Source organism: Heptranchias perlo, chromosome 18 (assembly GCF_035084215.1).
Source record: "Heptranchias perlo isolate sHepPer1 chromosome 18, sHepPer1.hap1, whole genome shotgun sequence".
Taxonomy (NCBI): Eukaryota; Metazoa; Chordata; class Chondrichthyes; order Hexanchiformes; family Hexanchidae; genus Heptranchias; species Heptranchias perlo.
Window position 1 is genome coordinate 47,737,833 of NC_090342.1, and position 22,222 is coordinate 47,760,054.

At 42.3% G+C, this 22,222-nt stretch overlaps 1 protein-coding gene across 5 annotated transcripts in view; it reads right to left on the bottom strand.

Annotated features, from left to right (window-relative positions):
- pphln1 (periphilin 1) overlaps nucleotides 1-22,222 on the bottom strand; it is a 209,772-nt gene that overhangs the window by 179,610 nt on the left and 7,940 nt on the right. For all 5 annotated transcript variants that reach the window (XM_067999871.1, XM_067999868.1, XM_067999869.1 and 2 more), the window contains 3 exons: nucleotides 19,239-19,339; nucleotides 16,984-17,196; nucleotides 12,490-12,551 (listed from right to left, as the gene is read on the bottom strand). In XM_067999871.1, the coding sequence (XP_067855972.1) occupies nucleotides 12,490-12,551; nucleotides 16,984-17,196; nucleotides 19,239-19,316 (353 nt within the window). In that variant the 5' untranslated portion in view covers nucleotides 19,317-19,339. The remainder of the gene's footprint in view (nucleotides 1-12,489; nucleotides 12,552-16,983; nucleotides 17,197-19,238; nucleotides 19,340-22,222) is intronic.

The following is a 22,222-nucleotide window of genomic DNA, read 5'->3' on the forward strand; positions in this document are numbered from 1 at the left end:
CCACTCGTTCTTAGGGTTTAAAATCACCCCTTACTATCTGTATTTTATATTTCCAGCTGGCTTTCTCTTGTACTCTAATTTCTTCCTCATTATTCTTTTAGTCGTTCCTTGCTGTTTCTTATATTCTGTCCAATCTTCTGACCTGCCACTAATCTTCACGGAATTGTATGCTTTTTCTTTCAATTTGATACTATCTTTAACTTCCTTAGTTAGCCATGCATGGTACGTCATTCCCCTAGAGTTTCTTCTCTTTCTCACTGGAATGTATCTTTGCTGAGTGTTATGAAATATCTCATTAAATGTCTGCCACTGCATCTCTACTGACCTATCCCTTAACCTAATTTCCCAGTTCACTTTAGCCAGCTCTGTCTTCATGCCCTCATAATTGCTCGTATTTAAGTTTAAAACACTAGTCTTAGACTTACTCTTATCTCCCTCAAACTGAATGCAAAATTCAATCATATTGTGATCATTGTTACCTAGAGGCTCCTTTACAATGAGGTCATTAATTAATCCTGTCTCATTACACATTACCAGATGTAGAATAGCCTGCTCTCTGGTTAGCTCTAGAATGTGCTGCTCTAAGAAACTGTCCCGAAAGCACTCTACGAACTCACCTTCCAGCCTACCTTTGCCAATCAGATTCTTCCAATCTGTATGTAAATTAAAATCACCCATGATTATCGCTGTTCCTTTCTCACAAGCCCTCATTATTTCTTCCTGTATACCCTGTCCTACAGTGTGGTTACTGTTAGGGGGCCTATAAACTACTCCCACAAGTGACTTCTTGCCTTTACTATTTCTTATCTCCACCCAAACTGATTCTACATCTTGCTTTTTGGAACTAAGGTCATTTCTCTCAATTAAACTCAATAAACTATTAAACATTCACTCCCTTCACCACCGGTGCACCATGGCTGCAGTGTGTACCATCTACAAGATACACAGCAGCATCTCGCCAAAGCTTCTTCGACAGCACCTCCCAAACCCGCAACCTCTACCACTTAGAAGGACAAGGACAGCAGGAGCATGGGAACACCACCAATTGCACATTCCCCTCCAAGTCACACACCATCCTGACTTGGATATATATCGCCGTTACTTCATCGTCACTGGGTCATAATCCTGGAACTCCCTAACTAACAGCACTGTAGGAGTACCTTCACCACACGGACTGCAGCGGTTCAAGAAGGCGGCTCACCACCACCTCAAGGGCAATTAGGGATGGGCAATAAATGCTGGCCTTGCCAGCGACGTCCACATCCCGTGAATGAACAAAAAAAGGTATAGCAAGCAATTAGGAAGGTAAATGGTATGTTAGCCTTTATTGCAAGGGGGTTGGCGTACAAGAGTAAGGAGATCTTGCTGCAATTATACAGGGCTCTGGTGAGACCACACCTGGAGTACTGTGTACAATTTTGGTCTCCTTACTTAAGGAAGGATATACTTGCCTTAGAGGGGTGCAACCAAAGTTCACTAGATTGATTCCTGGGATGAGAGGGTTGTCCTATGAGGAAAGATTGTGTAGAATGGGCCTATATTCTCTGGAGTTTAGAAGAATGAGAGGTGATCTCATTGAAGCATATAGGGGGTGATTTTAAACCCCAAGAACGGGTGGGTTGGGGGCGGGTGGGAATTGAAAATAGTTGATTTTTGGGTTGCAACCGCAACCCGGCTTTATTTCCAGGTTTAACATCAGTGCGTAAAAGTACAGGCTTCCCACTGGGAATGCAAAGTCCAAAAATTTTGCAGTTGCGACCCAAAAAAACCAACTATTTTCAACTCCCACCCGCCCCAGCCCAACCATTCTTGAGATTTAAAATCACCCCCATAAAATTCTTAGAGGGCTTGACAGGGTAGATGCTGAGAGACTGTTTCCCCTGGCTGGAGAGTCTAGAACTAGGGGTCATAGTCTCAAGATAAGGGGTCGGCCATTTAGGACCGAGGTAAGGAAAAATTTCGTCACTCAGAGGGTTGTGACTCTTTGGAATTCTCTACCCCAGAGGGCTTTGGATGCTCAGTTGTTCAGTATATTCAAGGCCGAGATCGACAGATTTTTGGGAATAGGGTGAGAAAGTGAAGTTGAGGTAGAAGATCAGCCACGAACTTACTGAATGGAGCAGGTTCGAGGGGCCGTACGGCCTACTCCTACTCCTATTTTTTAATGTTCTGATCAATGTCCCATTGCAACTTTCTGCTCCCATCTACACTATTTACTGTGCAACCTAACTTCGTGTCGTCAGCAAACTTAGATATACAGCTCTCATCCAAGTCATTTATAAATATAGTGAAATGCTGTGGCCCCAGTACAGATCCCTGGGGGACACCATTAGTCACATCCTGCCAATTTGAGTACATACTCATTATTGCTACTAACCAATTCCCCAGCCAAGCCAATAGGTTGCCTCCAATTCCATGTGCTCTCATTTTTTTTTTTAAAACAGTCTCTTATGTGGAACCTTGTCGAGTGCTATCAGCATGATCTGTTAAAAACTCTAACAAAACTCCCCTGTCTGCTGGAGGAGTGAGGCCTCCACATTGCCTCCCACCTCGCTTTGACTCTGAAAACATTCCATGCCAGGCCAACCCAGCAATTGACTTGTGAGCTGCTTCAAATATGTGGCCCCCTGAATGGGCACTGCGAGATCATGCGGTTGCTGAAACCATTTCTCTGTGAGGCTGAATTTGACAAATCTACAGCATTGACTATTTTTCATAATTTGAGCTGCAAGGTTGGTTTAGTGAGGTGCATTTCATTCAACGAGAATGGGTGAGTGTAACGTAATTGGAAGTGAGGTCATTAACAGAGCCATAGCTTTCACGTGTTGATTGAAATCTGGAAGTACACACACTGTCACTAATCACTCCCTCAAACTAAACACTCTGGAAGAGAGCTGCGGTGACTGATGGGGAATTGTGTGCGGGCCATGGTTTGTTTTCAGGTTTATGGGATAGAAAGTAGGGGCAGTGGTGGTGGGGGGTCACCTTTTACATTACAAAGTGAATAGTGACACGGTCACTATTGATGATGTCACTTGGCGTGCATGTACCGGGGCTTTCCGAGAAATCAACGCACTGCCGTTCATGCTCAAGAGCGTGATCCAGGTCTAATGGTGTGGGGGTGGGGGGGCGGTGGGAGGAGAACGTGATCCAGGTGAGAGTCACTGCCCTTGACATCAAGGCAACATTTGACCGAGTGTGGCACCAAGGGGCCCTAGTAAAATTGAAGTCAATGGGAATCGGGGAAAACTCTCCAGTGGCTGGAATCATATCTAGCACAAAGGAAGATGTGGCGATGCCAGTGATGGACTGGGGTTGACAATTGTAAACAATTTTACAACACCAAGTTATAGTCCAACGATTTTATTTGAAATCTACAAGCTTTCGGAGGCTTCCTCCTTCCTCATTTACCTGAGGAAGGAGGAAGCCTCCGAAAGCTTGTAGATTTCAAATAAAATCGTTGGACTATAACTTGGTGTTGTAAAATTGTTTACAAAGGAAGATGGTAATGGTTGTTGGAGACCAATTATCTCAGCCCCAGGACATTGCTGCAGGAGTTCCTCAGGGCAGTGTCCTAGGCCCAACCACCTTCAGCTGCTTCATCAATGACCTTCCCTCCATCATAAGGTCAGAAATGGGGATGTTCGCTGATGATTGCACAGTGTTCAGTTCCATTCACAACCCTTCAAATAATGAAGCAATCCACGCCTGCATGCAGCAAGACCTGGACAACATCCAGGCTTGGATTGAAAAGTGGCAAGTAACATTCGCGCCAGACAAGTGCCAGGCAATGACCATCTCCAACAAGAGAGAGTCTAACCACCTCCCCTTGACATTCAATGGCATTACGATCGCCGAATCCCCCACCATCAACATCCTGGGGGTCACCATTGACCAGAAACTTAACTGGACCAGCCATATAAATACTGTGGCTACAAGAGCAGGTCAGAGGCTGGGTATTCTGCGGCGAGTGACTCACCTCCTGACTCCCCAAAGCCTTTCCACCATCTACAAGGCACAAGTCAGGAGTGTGATGGAATACTCTCCACTTGCCTGGATGAGTGCAGCTCTAACAACACTCAAGAAGCTCGACACCATCCAGCACAAAGCAGCCTGCTTGATTGGCACCCCGTCCACCACCCGCGCACAGTGGCTGCAGTGTGTACCATCCATAGGATGCACTGCAGCAACTCGCCAAGGCTTCTTCGACAGTACCTCCCAAACCCGCGACCTCTACCACCTAGAAGGACAAGGGCAGCAGGCACATGGGAACAACACCACCTGCACGTTCCCCTCCAAGTCATGCACCATCCCGACTTGGAAATATATCGCTGTTCCTTCATAGTCGCTGGGTCAAACTCCTGGAACTCCCTTCCTAACAGCACTGTGGGAGAACCTTCACCACACGGACTGCAGCGGTTCAAGAAGGCGGCTCACCACCACCTTCTCAAGGGCAATTAGGGATGGGCAATAAATGCCGGCCTCGCCAACGACGCCCACATCCCATGAACGAATAAAAAAAAAGGTCTAATGGTGTGGGGTGTGGGGAGGGAGGGTGGCAGGGAGGAGAACATGATCCAGGTCTAATGGTGGGGGGAAAGAGGTGAAAGGGATCCATCTCCCCGTCTGGACCTCGTCCTCCCTCTCTTACCCCCAACCTTAGACCTGGATCACATTCTCCCACCCTCCCCGCACCCCTTTGCTCTGCTTCCTCCAGGCTCCCCCTTCCCCCCATTGCTGCTGCTTCCTCCTTCTCTCCCTGCTCCCCCCAACCCCGCTTCTCCCCTTCCGCCCTGCTCCCTGTGCTGCTTCTGCTTCTCCCCATCCCAGCACAACCCCCCCACCCACCCCCGGCTTTTTCCAAGGCTGTGGACCAAGAGCTGGAAAGTGGGATTAGGCATATCTCTTTTTTGGCCGGTACCGATACGATGGGCCGAATGGTCTCCTTCTGTGCCATAAATTTCTATGATTCTCCCCTTCCTCCAGGCTCTGTTCTCCATCCCCATTATAGCTACCTGCATCGGCTGCATTTCTGGTGCTCGGCCGCCGGTCTGCGCTTTTAACAAACGGCAGCAAGAGCAGTTGGTGACCTACAACATGCCTGCGCGGCCCAAAATGATCCCGCCCTGGGTGCTCATGCGCGTCGTCGACAGCAGAAGCAGTTAGTCCCTGGCACTAGTCACAGCGTTATAGATAACACTTGGTCCATGTGATCTCCTGGACTGGTTTTGATCGCCTGAGGGGGTGGGAGAGGAATTTTACAGAGTATTGTTTCCCTTATTGGCCCTGGGCCTTTTCTCTGTTCTGTTGCCTCTCTCATGGCTTCAAAAGTGGGGGAAAGGAATAAGTGTTTAGTCAAGATGGTCTGACCATCATGGTCCGGGGCAGGCTTGATGGACCAGCTTGTCTTTTCCTGCCCGTCAATTTTGTATGTTCGTATATTTTGTAATTCCAAGTAAACTAAATATCAACTGTTTGGTTTTGCAAGTTGACTCAGCTTTCTACATTGAAAAGATTCAGGTATGCTCAGCAATGATATTAATACTGTACTTTTGAGGTATAAGGAGACTGATAAAAAGGAGCAGTAATTTCCCAAGGCAAATTAAATTCAGACACTTTTAAAGAGAACTCATGATGCAATAAGGCAGATCAATTTATAGACACCTCACTTCACCAACTCACCGACTGATCAGCAATATGGTCATCAATGTTAGACATTCAGTCGCACTCATTTCACAGCACAAATAGTGATTAGATACACTTGAAAATACCTAAATTCACAACCCACGCAGGTACCATCTACAGGTCATTCTTCCACACTCTCCCCATAAATCATATAGCCGTGTTGCACCAGGAAACTTCCCTATTCCTATTGGTGATAGCCATTTGCTTCCACCACTAAAAGTGCAATAGGGTGTTGCTAATACATGACACAGGTCACGTGGTGCGCCATCTTGGAGTAAAAGCGTGTTGGATTAAGCTCGTTGATTAAACAAAGGTATGTGCTTTCAGTGTTTCTGACTTAAGAGTATCAAAAAAACTCATAAGATTTTAAAAGAATATGAACAGGAGGTAAAAATTAGGCAACGCAAAACTACTGCACGTTGTAGTTGCGATGTGGACAGGTCTTACACATACCATTCCTAACATAGTTAACAAAGTAGCCCCACAGTGAAGGTGAGCTCTGTACAAAACACCCCCAGCCCTAAGGTAAAGGAGCCACCATTTTAATTCTGCATATTAAAAAAAGGTCCTGCTGTTTACTGGCACAGACACGCTGAATCTGAGCGGAGCTGGAGTCAGATTTTTTAGCACTATTACTGGATCAGGGGATAGCTAAAGACATAGAGCAAACCCACGTGAGCCTCTCTATACCGCACCCCAACCCCCATGCAAAGTGCGTAAATCAGTCTGCAGGCCAATCTAACAATCACATTTATTTAAAGTTCACTTCACTTTGCTTGAAAGAGAGACTAAACGCGATTTTAGCAACTGTTGTACGTTCTTGACGGTTTGAAAATAATAAAAGGCTTTTCTTACCAGCACTCACTAGCAGGTGTGGGTGCTGGAGAGAGAGAGAGAGAGAGAGAGAAAGAGTGAGTGAGTGTCCTTAAAGCCTGAGACTCTGTTAAGTGCACAGTGTGGCGTTAATGGTGACGGTAGAGATAGATTCGCTCCTCTTCTTCTGCATCGTCACAACCACCACTGCAATCCAAATGGTTTCGCAGAGGGTCAAAGACAAGCAAAGTGGAACTAATTGGCCTTGTCTAAACCCCAACAGTTTTGCTCTGAAAAACCACAAAAGGCACTTCCTGTGCTTTGGAAATGTAATACAAGTGAGAAAACCAGCTAAATATTCCAGATTCAGGCACATTAAAACATATATTTTAGTTAGGATTATTCATACTGGGACCTCACCAATCCCACATAATTCCCTACTTGAATACCTTGGTTGGGGGGGGGGGGGGGGGGGAGGGAGGTGTGTGTGTGTGTGTGTGTGTGTGTGTGTGTGTGTGTGTGTGTGTGTGTGTGTGTGTGTTCTTTCTTGATTAACTGCTTCTGAGCTTTAATCAGACTTTTTACTAAAATTATTTGGCATTAAAAACAAATTCTAAGTGGATCCTCTCTTTTAAAATATTTGGTAGGAGAGATCAACCCTCACCGAAGTAAAGATTATTCGTTATATATTTAATTTTTTGCATTTTACTAAAATAATAAAATAGTTTTAGCGCCATTCGGTAGATGTTTGTGATCCAACATGGCCATTGGAAGTTATTGAGTGTCGTCGTTAGGAACAGCCTCTGCAGTCCCCGCCACTTAAATCGTCCACGCTTATCCCAGGGCAGCCGCCTATATCAGCCAAATGACGCTAACCATTTGCCATTTCCATTGAATTCAATTACAAAGGCGTCGCTCCTAACACATTATATGTGCTGGCTATTTTGGGCAATTCAATAAGCTTTTCTCGCCTCGTTAACTTATGATTAAGTACTGTTAACTATTCATCTGAGGAGCTGAGTGCCTCAGTACTGCAGTGCCACCATAATACAAAGCAAAAGGAATCAAATTGATACAAATCTTGTCTATTGGAAGCGCTGAACAGCTGAGTGAAGCTGCCCGAAGTCTCCACTTTCTGACTGCCTCAGGTAATTGTTAATAGTGCGAATAGTTAATGGAGACTTAAGGCAGCTTCAATCAGCTATCTGCTAAATACAGAATCAATACATTTTACCAATAAGCAGAATAATGCGGTACTGTATTATATTACATATAGTTCACCTGTCTATAACCAGGATGATTCCACTTTCGTAAACCAACATGATTTTCTCACTACTTCCGCTGATCAATGCTCTGGGGTTATTACGGTCGATTTTTAACTGGAAGTTGAAATGAATCCCCGGCCATGTTCTGTTACAGATTGAAGAGTCACTCTTTGAAGTGTACCAGTTTGATAACTTTATGATCAAAAAGGTATAAACTATAATTTCAGACAGCATAAGTATAACAGACTCAGTGTTCAATATCACACATCAAAATAAGGCGTAAACTATAAAACAAAGTTAGATTATGGGTGCGTTAAATGAGTTCTGTTTCTGTCCTGTATTTTGCTCACAGTGATATGAACTGCATGGCAACTGATACTAACAGAGACCCGAACACCCAAAACTCAATAACCAGTTTTGTTTTGCGCTCGGGAGTCCGATGGATTTACCGTTAACCAGGTATAGCAGGCAAATCATATTAGCACGATCACACCTGCTATATGCAGTAGGGACTGCATTCATTTTTAAAGTAAATCTTTGTTTTCAGAATGTCAGAATTGAAATGAAGAAATATGTATCAAAAGGAGCTATGTGTGATCACTATGTTTCAGATGAACTTTTAATACTAAGATTTGATCTATGACAATGTAATGGAGAAGCAGCTAAATCTGCTGCAGTATCTATCCTTCTTTTCTAAATTTAATTTCCATTGCTCATTTATTTTACAGTTGCTATTTGTGGATTTTTATTTGTATTGAACAAATCAATTTTTTTTATTCTCTGGAATGTATGGTTATAAGCTCTTGACAGCTCATTAATGAAATAGTCCATTGTAGTGCTGTCCATTTATGAAATGCAGATTGTTAGCAAAAGAGGCACTGAAAGTACTGAACAGCTGGATAAACAGCCTTCTGTTCCAGTGTGTTTAACATGCCATTAATGCTCGCAGCCTAAAGGAGTTATCCTGCAAGTACCCACTTCTCTCCATCTTTCCGACTAGGAAAGCATCGATCACCGGAGAATGGTAACAGCAGCTGTGATTGAAATAATACTTTGCTGTTAGGCCAAGTCTCTATTTACAATTTAGGCTGGTGGACAAAGACAAATATTGGTAAACGGCTGAGACCACGATGAGAAAGAATGGGGAAAATTATGATTTTACATCCAGTGCTATCATCAGACCCAGAAAGCACATGAATTGTTCTCCTTCAATCAAAGAGCGAGGGTGAGATGTTAAACCCGAAAGCTAAAAGAGTAATTGAGGAAGAGGCGATACAGGCAAACATAAAATAGCATCTGTAAAATAAGGGAGGGACTGTACGATAAATGTTATGGCAGATTTATCAAGTGGCCTTGGAGAGCGTACAGAGGAGATTTACTAGAATGGTACTGGGATGAGAGACTTCAGTTATGTGGAGAGACGAGAAAAGCTGGGATTGTTCTCTTTAGAGAGGAGAAATTTAAGGGGAGATTTAATAGAGGTGTTTAAAATTATGAAGGGTTTTGATAGAGTAGAGAGGGAAAAACTCTTTCTACCGGCAGGAAGGTCGATAACCAGAGGACACAGATTTAAGATAATTGGCAAAAGAACTAGGGGGAAAATGAGGAGAATGTTTTTTACATAGCGAGTTGTTACGCTCTGGAATACACTACTTGAAAGGATAGTGGAAGCAGATTCAATAGTAACTTTCAAAAGGGAATTGCGGGTATACTTGAAAAGGAAAGATTTGCAGGACTATGGGGAAAGAGCAGGGGAGCAGGACTAGATAGCTCTTTCGAAGATCCGGCACAGGCAAGATGGTCAGAATGGCCTCCTTCTGTGCTTTAACATTCTATGATTCTACGTAGGACAGAAAGTTTATAGTGTACTGATTCAGAATGTTGAATTATGTTTACTGCAGTAAGAGTAAGAGTTATGGCAAAGAGAGAGTATGAGAATAGACTGGTGGCCAACATAATTTTTACCAAGGAAGGAGGTGCTACCAGAGTGTCAGTAAAGGAAGATGTAGTTGAGATACTGGATGGGCTAAAAATTGATAAAGAGGTATTAGAAAGGCTAACTGTAATTAAAGTAGATAAGTCACCTGATCCGGATGGGATGCATCCTAGGTTGTTGAGGGAAGCAGGGGTGGAAATTGCGGAGGTACTGGCCATAATCTTACAAACATCCTTGGATACTGGGGTGGTGCCAGAGGACCGGAGAATTTCAAATGTTACACCCTTGTTCAAAAAAGGGTGTAAGGATAAACCCAGCAACTATAGGCCAGTCAGTTTAACCTCAGTGGTGGGGAAACTTTTAGAAATGATAATCCAGGACAGAATTAACAGTCACTTAGACGAGGGAAAGCCAGCACGGATTTGTTAAAGGCAAATCGTGATTAACCAACCTGATAGAGTTTTTTGATGAGGTAACAGAGAGGGTAGATGAGGGCAATGCAGTTGATGTGGTGTATATGGACTTTCAAAAGGTGTTTGATAAAGTAACGCATGGTAGGCTTGTCATCAAGATTGCGGCCCATGGAATAAAGGGGGCAGTAGCAATATGGATACAGAATTGGATAAGCGACAGGAAACAGACAGTAGTGGTGAACGATTGTTTTTCAGGCTGGAGGGAGGTGTACAGTGGTGTTCCCCAGGGGTTGGTGCTGGGACCACTGCTTTTCTTGATATATATTAATGACTTGGACTTGGGTGTACAGGGCACAATTTCAAAATTTGCAGATGACACAAAACTTGGAATGGTAGTAAACAGTGAGGAGGATAGTGATAGACAGGCTGGTGGCATGGTTGGACATGTGGCAGATAAAATTTAACGCAGAAAAATGCGAAATGATACATTTCCGTCGGAAGAACAAGGAGAGGCAATATAAACTAGAGGGCACAACTCTAAAAGGGGTACAGGAACAGACAGATCTGGGGGTATATGTGCACAAATTGTTGAAGGTGGCAGGGCAGGTTGAGAAAGTGGTTAAAAAAGCATACAGGGTCCTGGGCTTTATAAATAGAGGCATAGAGTACAAAAGAATGGAAGTCATGATGAACCTTTATAAAACACTGGTTCGGCCACAACTGGAGTATTGTGTCCAGTTCTGGGCACCACACTTTAGGAAAGATGTGAAGACCTTGGAGAGGGTGCAGAAGAGATTTACTGGAATGATTCCAGGGATGAGGGACTTCAGTTACGTGGATAGATTGCAGAAGCTGGGGTTGTTCTCTTTAGAGCAGAGATGGTTGTGAGGAGATTTGATAGAGGTATTCAAAATCATGTAGGGTCTAGTCAGAGTAGATAGAAAGAAGCTGTTCCCATTGGCGGAAGGGTCAAGAACCAGAGGACATAGATTTAAGGTGATTGGCAAAAGAACCAAAGGTGACATGAGGAAAAACTTTTTTACACAGCGAGTGGTTAGGATCTGGAATGCACTGCCCAAGGGAGTGGTGGAGGCAGATTCAATCATGGCCTTTAAAAGGGAACTAAATAAGTACTTGAAAGAAAAAATTTGCAGGGCTACGGGGATAGGGCAGGGGAATGGGACTAGCTGGATTGCTCTTGCATAGAGCTGGCGCAGACTCGATGGGCCGAATGGCCTCCTTCCTTGCTGTAACCTTTCTATGATTCTATGATAATGCCAATACTGACTATACGAAGCCTGGAGATGATAAAAGCACAAATGTTCTACAAGTATTGGTTTGAGATTAGTACCTGTTACAGTGATGCAAAGCTAGCAGGTTCAATTTACAACGTCAACTTCACATCACTCTCGTCAGGGAAAATGGAGCTCTGACATGCAGGCAAGAAACTGCCAGTTCAATTTTCATGTTATCAAAAAACTAATAGGATCTCGGTCAACATTAAAAGAGGTAATAATGAATTTTATAAAGCTCCCAGGTAGACCAATGGACTACCTAGTCACTTGTTGAATTTAATTTTGCATTAAATCCAGTCCTACTACAGTCAGTGAAAAGCTATTGGTGTAAAAATGTTAAGCACTGGGTTTAGCAACTACACAACCAATTTATATTAAACAACTTGCATTGATACAAAGCCAAAACCATTTATCTGGCTCAAAATTCACAGTAAATCTGTTTGATAATGTTTCAAGCAGCTACCTCAGTACAAATCGCATGGACATTTTTTGGGTTACAAGGCTCAATGCTACAACAGGAAGTGCATACACCCACTCTTCCATTTTAAATCTTTCATTCACAATACCTAACCTACCAAAGAAAACCAGACCAAAACTATTCGGTAGCCAACAACTTCAACAACATTGGCGCTTTTAAAAAAAAAAGTTTGCCAGTTATTATATAAAAACAGCACTCAGGAAAGAGACATTTGGCGACATTGAGTGCTTTGGATAATTCCAGAGTTTTGGATCGCCAGGATCCTACTGAACAAACATTTACAGGATAAGAAACAAGTAAGGGATGTCTCAGTCACAGTTTTTTTTGTTTAAAGAAGTAAGCATTTATTTTGCATCTCCCTGTAAAGTGAAACAAATTGAGCACCATTTTTTCAACTGTTTGCATATTTTGTAAACGAACAAAACCCACTACTATTTAATTAGGCAGACAAGTTGAAGACAAGCTTTGTGTAAGTCCAAAACAAAATTCTTATGTCAAAAATAACCAATTACTAGCATTTATAGCTGGTCAAATCAGTATAGTATTCCTCTACAGTTGGTGTCAAGAATAACAAATTCATGGAAATACTCCTTTCTTCACCTACCTGTAATCAGACTGTCTATTTCCTGAAAGCTCCTCTCTGAGCCATTTGGAATTTTCATCATCCTGGATAAATTTTATGAAAAGAAATAAAGATTGAAAAAATCCATAATGTCATGGCCACACTTGAAATAAAAGTCATAACATGGGACACATTATCTTATTGGTTTAGAGGCCAAGATTTTGGTTTTGATCCGACTCAATTCCAATGTCCAGCATAAAATGGGAATAAAATAAAAACAAATGATCTTATAAGAAATCCCCCAGAAATTATATACCTTTTCCCCATTTTAAACTGGATTTTTGAGTTAGGCTAAAACACAATATTGAGAACTAGCAAGTTTCCTCAATACTTGTCCAGCAAAAAGCACTCTCTTCATTTAGGCATGGCCTGCAGGGTTGTCTGGAACCAAGTGAGAAGAAGCCTGGTCATCAGTTACAGCTCTACGCCTCAAGGACCCATCAACGAGCCAGGCTGGTTGGCCAATTAGTAGCAGCGCCCTGAAGTACCACAAATCTGCCTGGTTCAATTTCTCAATTCTAGACATGTCATCTTGGAGCCGACTTGATCCCAAAGAGACTTTGTTTACACCCCTGTCCTGCCCACAGAGGATTTTCACTAGTTGATCATTAGACAATGACAAACACAGGTTTTAGCCCTTGAAAGGTGAAAAAAGTTACAAATTGGCCAAAGTCAAGGAAATTGATAGTGCAGCAAACAGTAGAGAAGAAATTATAAGATCAACTCACATTTTATGCTTTATGGGAGTTATTAAGGAAATTGTAATTGACACCAATGCCACATTGTGAAAAGGCTCAGGTGTGCTGCATATTCATTTTACAACAATAGTTGCAAGTGTGAACAACAGATTTGTTTCTCCTCCTTTCCTGAAGGTGCTGAGTCATAGTGGGTATTGATCCACAGGTGCTGAGACCTCAAATACTGCATCCCAATGGTCAGCCATGCTGTGCAAGCCTCGACAGCAACTGTCAGCAAACTATTCTAATTTGGGGGGATATTACAGCCAAGCCCAATTTGATTCTCTTTTGAAGTCCACAGACATGTTTTTCCAGTGCAGCAGCTACGAGTGGGAGGCTTGGCTTCTTCTTTGACCTCCCTAGCCCAGGTTCACTGAAGCTCGTTGTAGCATCCCATTACTGTCCTGCCTGATATCTAACTCCGCACAACCCAGAGACTGAAACTGGTATCTTTCTAGTCTTTGTTGCTCAGTTCAACACTATACAGCATCTTCAACAAAGAGAAGCTCAAAACAAGATGCTTAGGCCTCTAAACCAACATAGGTTCAGTGAATTCTGAGTTGTAAATTGGTTCTGACATCAGGATGAATCACCTCTAATTAAGTTACATGAATTTTCTTTCCCATTTTAGCTCCATCATAATTTTGAGATTTTTTAAAAAATAAAATTATTGAAATTGTGTGTAACGCTTTCTTTTCCCTTCTGCCCTCTTCCTTTCCTTCCATGATCTTGAATTGGCTCCTCTTCCCTTATAATTATTTCAGTGCTAGCCCTTTGTTTTATTCTCTCCTTAGAGGTTTAGAGTTTGTAATCATTTCTTTAATACTTGCTGTATTTAATAGCTGTAACTAGGATTATTATTGATTGAGAGTTGACAACTTGACACAGCGCAGTGCTCAAAGGTTCAAATAAGATAATGTGTCTCATGCTATGATGTTTCAAAGCAGAAAACATAGTAAATTAAAGTACAGTAAATTAAAGTACAGCATAAAATGAAGGACCTTTATGAACACTAGATCACCCCTGGTTTGGCTCAGTAGTCAATTAGAGTCTGGAGTATGGTTGTGATGTTAGGTGCTGCTAATTTGGATTGTCCCTTTAAGACCACTGCGGAAGTATGCCCTATGGGAATTCAGGCAATTGCAGCTGCTTGCTGAGATTGACGAGAAGTCAATAAATTGCTTGTGATTATCAGCCACCAGATCAGAAGAACCCAGGAGGAAGTTCCTAACCTACTTTTTCTTTTTAAAATAAATATATATTTTTTTATTTATTGGCAGATCTCCTACAATGTTGATCATGGTAAGTTGGAGGATACACAGGTGTATAACATTAGGCATATTATGTTTTGCATCATAGAATGTATTATCAGGGCCACGAATATATGTTAAATGAATCAGTGGTTTTAATATATGGTACTATTTTTACCTGTATTTTGGGGATCAAATTTTGAGATTGGTCCTCTTCTTTATGAAAATTGTAAATTAGTGACCTTAATTATTAAATGCTGCTCTACTTATATATTGAAATGTTTTCATCTTTTTGAAAGCAAAGGATACAGAGTAAGAAGAAAGGGAAGATGTAACAGATTGCAGGTAGGTATTATGTGTGTGGGGCCGTGGTGTACTGGAGCATGGGAGGGGACACTGGGGGTTGGGAGTACACTGTGATACCAGTGAAGGGTGGTGGAGGGGGAAGGAAGGGGAGAGAAGAGAAAAAGTCCTGTGCCCTGGCAACAGTGGGTAGGGAGGATCCTAATTTCTGGGCAGGTCATTAAGTACAGTAGAAGGGGGTGGTTCAGGAAGGGGAGCTTTAGGTATGCAAGTACTGGGGAGTGAGTTCCTAGGAGTTGGCAGCATTGGGAAGGGATACTGTGATTTAGTACATGAGGTGGGTCCTGAAGTTTTGTAGCAGTAGGGAGGGTTTAGGAATATGGTACTGCTAGGAAGTTGGGTGGGGAGGGAAGGGAAGGAGGAGAAAGTTGCAGGGTGCAAGAGCACTGCGGGAGGTAATAGCATGTGGAACATTAGTGGGAGCATGGGGTCTTTGAAGTAGGGTGGGATTTGGGGTGTTGTGGCACTTAAGTAGATTGTATAAGCAAGGGGCAAATCAAGTTATATGAGGCAAGCAGAGTCACGGAGGCAGCTAAATGGGTAGAGGAAGTTTAGCACTGGACTGCAGTTCAAGCCAAAGTGTAGTCGACTTGAAACTATTTTCAGTTATTTGGCATTTCCAAGTCCTTTGAGTCCACTTACTTTGGCAGGACAGTGAAAACAGTGTTGCGCAGAACTTACATGACATGGGTGTTTCTCAAAGTCCTGTCTCCAGGACAACCACAGATATAAGAATTGTCTCCAGGCAGACTCTCTTGACCTTGAGAAACTGTTGGAGACATTCTGCATTATATAGGACAAAGGGATAATAGAACGCACATTACAGGGTGGGCACCCTGCAGCTGGACAGGGATACTGAGGCAAAGGAAAGGAATTGGGTGACCACTAAGGAGTGAGGATGATTAGGGTAGAAGCACTACAGGAAATTCCTGGGGCTCTGAATTGTCTGACACATGTTCAGTGGTGGATACCTATGAGGCAGATGAGGACAGTGACTTTGGTAGGAAATCACAAGCAACGTATGGCACCGTGGAGCAAGTTGTTACAAGGTGGGGGGGGGGCAAAGAAGTAATAGTTAAGAAGTAGTTATAGGAGAGTTATTGGGAATTCTATAATTAAAGGAATGATGTCCCATTTTTCCAGATGTGATCAGGAGTCCTGAATGATCTGTTGCCTCCCAGGTACCAGGGTATGGAACATAACGGAGCAGCTGGAGATGATTCTGGAAAGGAAGGATTAACAGCCTTAAGTCATAGTTCACATGGAACCAATGACATAAGGAAGAACAGGATGAGAGTCTTGCAAACACAGTTTGTGTTAGACAATAGAGCAAAAAGCAGAATTATTAGAATAGTGATTTTAGGATTACTTCTGGTGTCACATACTTAGCCAGTTAGGGAGAAGCAGATTAGGCACATTAATGCTTGGCTGGAGGTACAGAAGGGAGGATTTCAGATTTCCAGGTCGCTGGAATGGGATCTGGAGCAGGGGACTCTGCAGACTGGATGGGTTTCATCGAAACCAAACTGATACTAATGTCTTTGCAGTCAGAGGAAATAAAGCAGTGGTGAAAATTTAAACCAGTAAGGGAAAGGAGGCACAAATCTTAGAGCATAAAGGGGAGGGGCAAAGATATAACTATGGTGGAAAGGCAATGCAATCCAAAATAATAAACTCAAGAGGAAGGGAAGGTATGGAAAGAAAAGAAAGAACTTTCATTTATAATGCACCTTTCACGACCTCAGGATGTCCCAAAGCGCTTTCGAGCCAAAGAAGAACTTTTGAAGTGTAGCGTGCATTAGGGCAGATAAATAGACGTTAAGGAGATAGTGAAGGAAAGAATGCCACTGATGACTGTACAAAGAACCCAAAACAAATAGGGACTAAAAAAAACTGCAGTCAATTAAAGGCATAACATAAAGGTAATTTATATATATCTATATGATAGTTGAGTCTTTTACATGGCACAAGTACTGCAAAGTGTGATGCTTAATCAAAGCATTTCCCAAACCACAGGTAAATCTATGGCTTTATGACTTCCATCAAAACCCAGCAATTGCATACTTAATGTTCATTCACTTTGTAACAAGAGGTTCATGTTTGCATAAAAATAAAGTTATGTTTACCCATGAGCCAGTTTTGGGTGACGGACCAAACCGTCGGCCATGTCCAGAATCGCGGTTGTCAGCAGAGTAACCTCGATACTCCTCTGAATGGTTGTAATAATTATATTCACGGCTTGTGCTGCCACCTCTTCCTCCTCCTTCACTACCACCACCACGGTGATAATCCTGCCTCCTTGGCATTACATGCACTGTTCTTTGAAATTCTGGCGTATCCTAGGAGAAAAGGTTTAAAAAGTCTGTGGCAGAACATACACCATATTGTAATGAGGAAAATTATTTTTTTTTAAAACCAGAGTCCATGTGCATAATGCTAAAGAATACAAGTCTAATAATACTGAATTGAAGAGAGCCTTAGTGGTTTAAAATTCTGACAACTGCTTATGTATCAAAATCCTTAATAAATTAACCATTGTTCCATAAGTTAACAGCTTTGCCACATTGGCAGAGAATACATGTTTTAAGTTAAAGAGTGCCACTAGACGATTCAACAGCGGAGGGTGTAAAATCATAGCTGAGCCCATTCCTGCTCACCCACATTCCTAACAGAGGTCACTGGATAGCAATCAGAAATTAAGACCTCGGCTTATTTTCCCTGCAGCAGGGATACCGAGGCCAATTTTTAGCATCTTCACTGGAAGCCAATCCGAGAACGGCTATCAGCATAGACCAGAATGAACGTGGGATCTTCCTTGTCTGTATAGGTCAGTGCCATACCACAACAGGACGTTTACATGAGCTCTCCTTTCTCTGGTTTCTTCAGGTGGTAACTTTCAAAAAAGTCAGGCTCTGGTTCAGTGACTAGAATGTATCTATACAACAGAACTCCCCACATCCACCAGAATACATTTGGGCCAAACTCCTACTGAACTAGTGTATGGGTAAAAGTCTGCAGTTTGCTGTTTTTGACCTCCAGCTTCCATAACTAATGTGAAACATTCATGACCTGTGTATAGAACTCTTTTTGTATGTCACTTCAATTTCTCCCATTCTGCAAATTGATATTTGCCCCATATTTTTAGATTATTTCCATTGTTTTTGGATCATACATCCCACACAAGGCAAAAGAACAGCTCAAGCTCTGGAAATGCTGCTGGAAATGAGCAAATATCATATTCATCCTCCAATTTTCCTTTCTTAACCTTGGGACTTCTCTGCACCTGAGTCACCTGTATGCAAAACAATTTTTCAAATAATGTCAAACTGTTGTTGGAGCTTACTTTCTAGTTACTCTATTAAATTAATAAATGCATTTTATTTGATACATGTTACATATCAAGCTTTCTCATTTAATAGTCTCTTGTTATTCTATTTTTCTCTTCTCTTCTAGTCCTCCTTTGTCTTGCATGCCACACGTGGTGTGGTCAAGGAATTTGCTCCCATGCCTCTACCAATTCCACTCCCTGGGGATGACACTTACCCTTGCTCAGCATCTCCCCACAGCAGATGTCAGCAACAGAAAACAACAGTGCCCCAACAACTTTGCCATGGAGTGGCATGACTTCGGGTCTTAATCTTAAGCAAGCTATGATCAGGAGACTTAGAGAATGCCTGGCACTTCATCACTGAGCAGGATGGAGGTGGAGGAGGTGAAGAACACAAAGGTAGAGTTACTCTGTGCAGAATAAATTGATGGCATTACCAAACATTGTGATGTCTCTACAATTTAATTATGACTTCATGAATCACACAGGTGTTATAAAACTTAGTATAGGGCTCCCTTATCACCTTTTTTTAATTCATTCTTGGGACGTGCGCATCACTGGCAAAGCCCTGAGAAGGTGGTGATGGGCCACCTTCGTGAACTGCGGCACTCCTTTCTAGCAGTTTGATACTGAGTGGCGTGCTAGGCCACTTCCAAGGGCAGTTAAGAGTTAACCACAATGGTGTGGAACTGGAATCACATATAAGCCACACTGGCTAAGGAAGGCAGGTTTCCTTCCCTAAAAGGACATTAGTGAACCAGTTGGATTTTTACAACAATCCATCAGCTTCATAGTGAATTACCAGATGCACTGAATGGTCGACAGAGCAAGATGATCCTAGGTTCAATCAAAATAGCTGATTTCAGCCAAGTAGCAGCAGCACAAACAACTGTACTATGGAGAGGAGGTGGGAAAAAAATAAATGTCTGTCCATGAACAGATACCTCCTCAGTAGAATAAGTGTATCAGCATGGTATGGTAAAACTTGACTCTGGCATGACTAAGGAAGGACAGGAGGAAAATAAGAACCCATTAAGTTACAATTAAACATACTGCATGTTGTGTTCTTCCAGGATGGAAGCGACCCCGTTGATTTCTCTCGCCATATTGTGATCGTGAGTCAGACCACATTCCCTCTTCTATATGACGCTTGGCTGTGAAAGAAAAACAGATCATCAATGGCACTTATACTGCAAGGCTGCCAACTGACCTTTTCTGCTTTAAATAAAACATTTAAAAAGTCACAATTCTATTTAATTTGATTTCTTCTTAAATGCAAAATGCACAAAATTTGCAAAAACATGCATTGCTAAGTACTGTTTTAATGTCAACACAATTTACTGCACCGAACATCATGGGATAGGTTACAGATGCAATACAATGGAGAAAGTAAACCAGATTTAACCTGAAGCACATGCAATGCGAAAGAAATGTTCACTGGAATCCCTAACATGTTCTGAAGAGGGCCAGTATGCCCTCTTCACTCAACCCCATTGGAAACTCCTGAACTCCACCATTAAAGGTCTTGTATAACCAGTCACACAAGGCTTTTGTTCTCATGACAACTGCAAATAATGATTGTGTCTTTACACCAAAGGAGAATAAAATTAAAATATTTTACTGTCCAGTAAAGGAAAAAAAAGCATATTGGCCAAAATAGGCCAAATCACCCGCATATTGAAACAACCTTCATTTCTAACCCTCTACCCTCAAATGCAGTGATTCATCCTGGGTATGGTTTCACAGGTTTATCAGTACTCCTCAACAGAAATCCATTTTACACGCACAAGCCTCAACAGCAAATATTGGTAGGATCTTCTCCCACGGGGATGGAAGAGTCTAATTGTGCCTTCACCCAATATTCACATACGGACTTTTCTGCAGAAGTTGCTGACTAGAAATCGGTATTGGGCACCTTGGCTGATTTCTTCCCTGCTTCTCGAGTTAGCCTATTGACATCGAGACCACTGTCTCACCAAGATTTCCCTGGGTTTACACTTCAGTACCAAATCCAGTAGCGCATTTACCAATCCAATCAGGAGTGCAAACTTTAAAAGCTAAACACAGCGAAACCTTTACGAACGGACATCCATTGACATTCCCAAATAACTTACATCGTAATGGATACAAGCTGCACCTTGAAACCACGGACACGCACAAATTACGATCTATGGACCACTTTCGATGCACCAAGTCCTTGTGCAACTTAAAACACCGGACAAGCAGGTTATGTGTGAGGTGCCAGCAGGAGAAAGAGATGGCTCTTGTGGAATGGAGATCTCTTTGCCCAGCATCCACAGCTGCAGAGAAACCACTCTATCTTCTACAACTATATAAAAAGGAAGAGGGTAGCTAAAGTAAACAGATACAAAATATCTATTCAATTCCTCTGCCATTTCCTTGTTTTCCATTGTTATTTCCCCAGTCTCATCCCTTAGAGGATGAGACTGGGGAAATAACAATGGAAAACAAGGAAATGGCAGAGGAATTGAATAGATATTTTGTATCTGTCTTCACAGTAGAAGACACTAATAATATACCAATCATAGTAGAAAATCAAGGGGCAAAGGGGAGGGAGGAACTAAAAACAATCACTATCACCAGAGAAAAAGTACTAGGTAAGCTAATGGGTCTAAAGGCTGACGAGTCCCCTGGACCTGATGGCTTGCATTCGAGGGTCTTAAAGGAAGTGGCTACAGAGATAATGGATGCATTGGTTGTAACCTTCCAGAATTCACTAGATTCTGGAAAGGTCCCAGCGGATTGGAAAACCGCAAACGTAACATCCCTATTCAAGAAGGGAGTGAGACAGAAAGCAGGTAACTATAGACCAGTCAGCCTAACATCTGTCATTGGGAAAATGCTAGAATCCATTATTAAGGAAGTAGTAGCAGGACATTTGGAGACTCATAATACAATCAAGGGGAGTCAACATGGTTTTATGAAGGGGAAATCGTGTCTGACAAATTTATTAGAGTTCTTTGAGGAAGTAACGGGCAGAGTGGATAAAGGGGAACCAATGGATGCAGTATATTTGGATTTCCAAAAGGCATTTGATAAGGTGCCACATAAAAGATTACTGCACAAGATAAGAGCTCATGGTGTTGGGGGTAATATACTGGCATGGATAGAGGATTGGCTAACTAACAGAAAACAAAGAGTAGGGATAAAAGGGTCATTTTCAAAATGGCAATCTGTAACTAGTGGGGTGCTGCAGGGTTCAGTGCTGGGGTCCCAACTACTTACAATATATATCAATGACTTGGATGAAGGAACAGAGTATCTTGTGGCCAAATTTGCTGATGATACAAAGATAGGTGGAAAAGCAAGTTGCGATGAGGACACAAAGTGTCTGCAAAGGGATATTGACAGGTTAAGCGAATGGGCAAAAATTTGGCAGATGGAATATAATGTGGGAAAATGTGAAGTCACCCACTTTGAGAGGAAAAATAAAAAAGCAAAATATTATTTGAATGGAGAAATACTACAAAATGCAGCGGTAGAGGGATCTGGGTGTCCTCATACATGAAACACAAAAAGTCAACATACTGGTGCAGCAGGTAATCCGGAAGGCAAACGGAATATTGGCCTTTATTTCTAGGGGGTGGAGTATAAAAGCAGGGAAGTCATGCTACAACTGTACAGGGTGCTGGTGAGACCACACCTGGAGTACAGCGTACAGTTCTGGTGCCCTTATTTAAGGAAGGACATACTTGTATTGGAGGCAGTTCAGAGAAGGCTCACTAGGTTGATTCTGGGTATGGAAAAGTTGTTTTATGAGGAAAGATTGAACAGGTTGGGTCTACACTCATTGGAGTTTAGAAGAATGAGAGGAGATCTTATTGAAACATACAAGATTCTGAGGGGACTCGATAGGGTAGATGCTGAGAGGATGTTACCCCTCATGGGGGAATCTAAAACTAGGGGGCATAGTCTCAGAATAAGGGGTCGTCTGTATAAGACGGAAATGAGGAGGAATTTCTTCTCCCAGAGGGTCGTGAATCTTTGGAATTCTTTACCCAAAAAGCTGTGGAGGC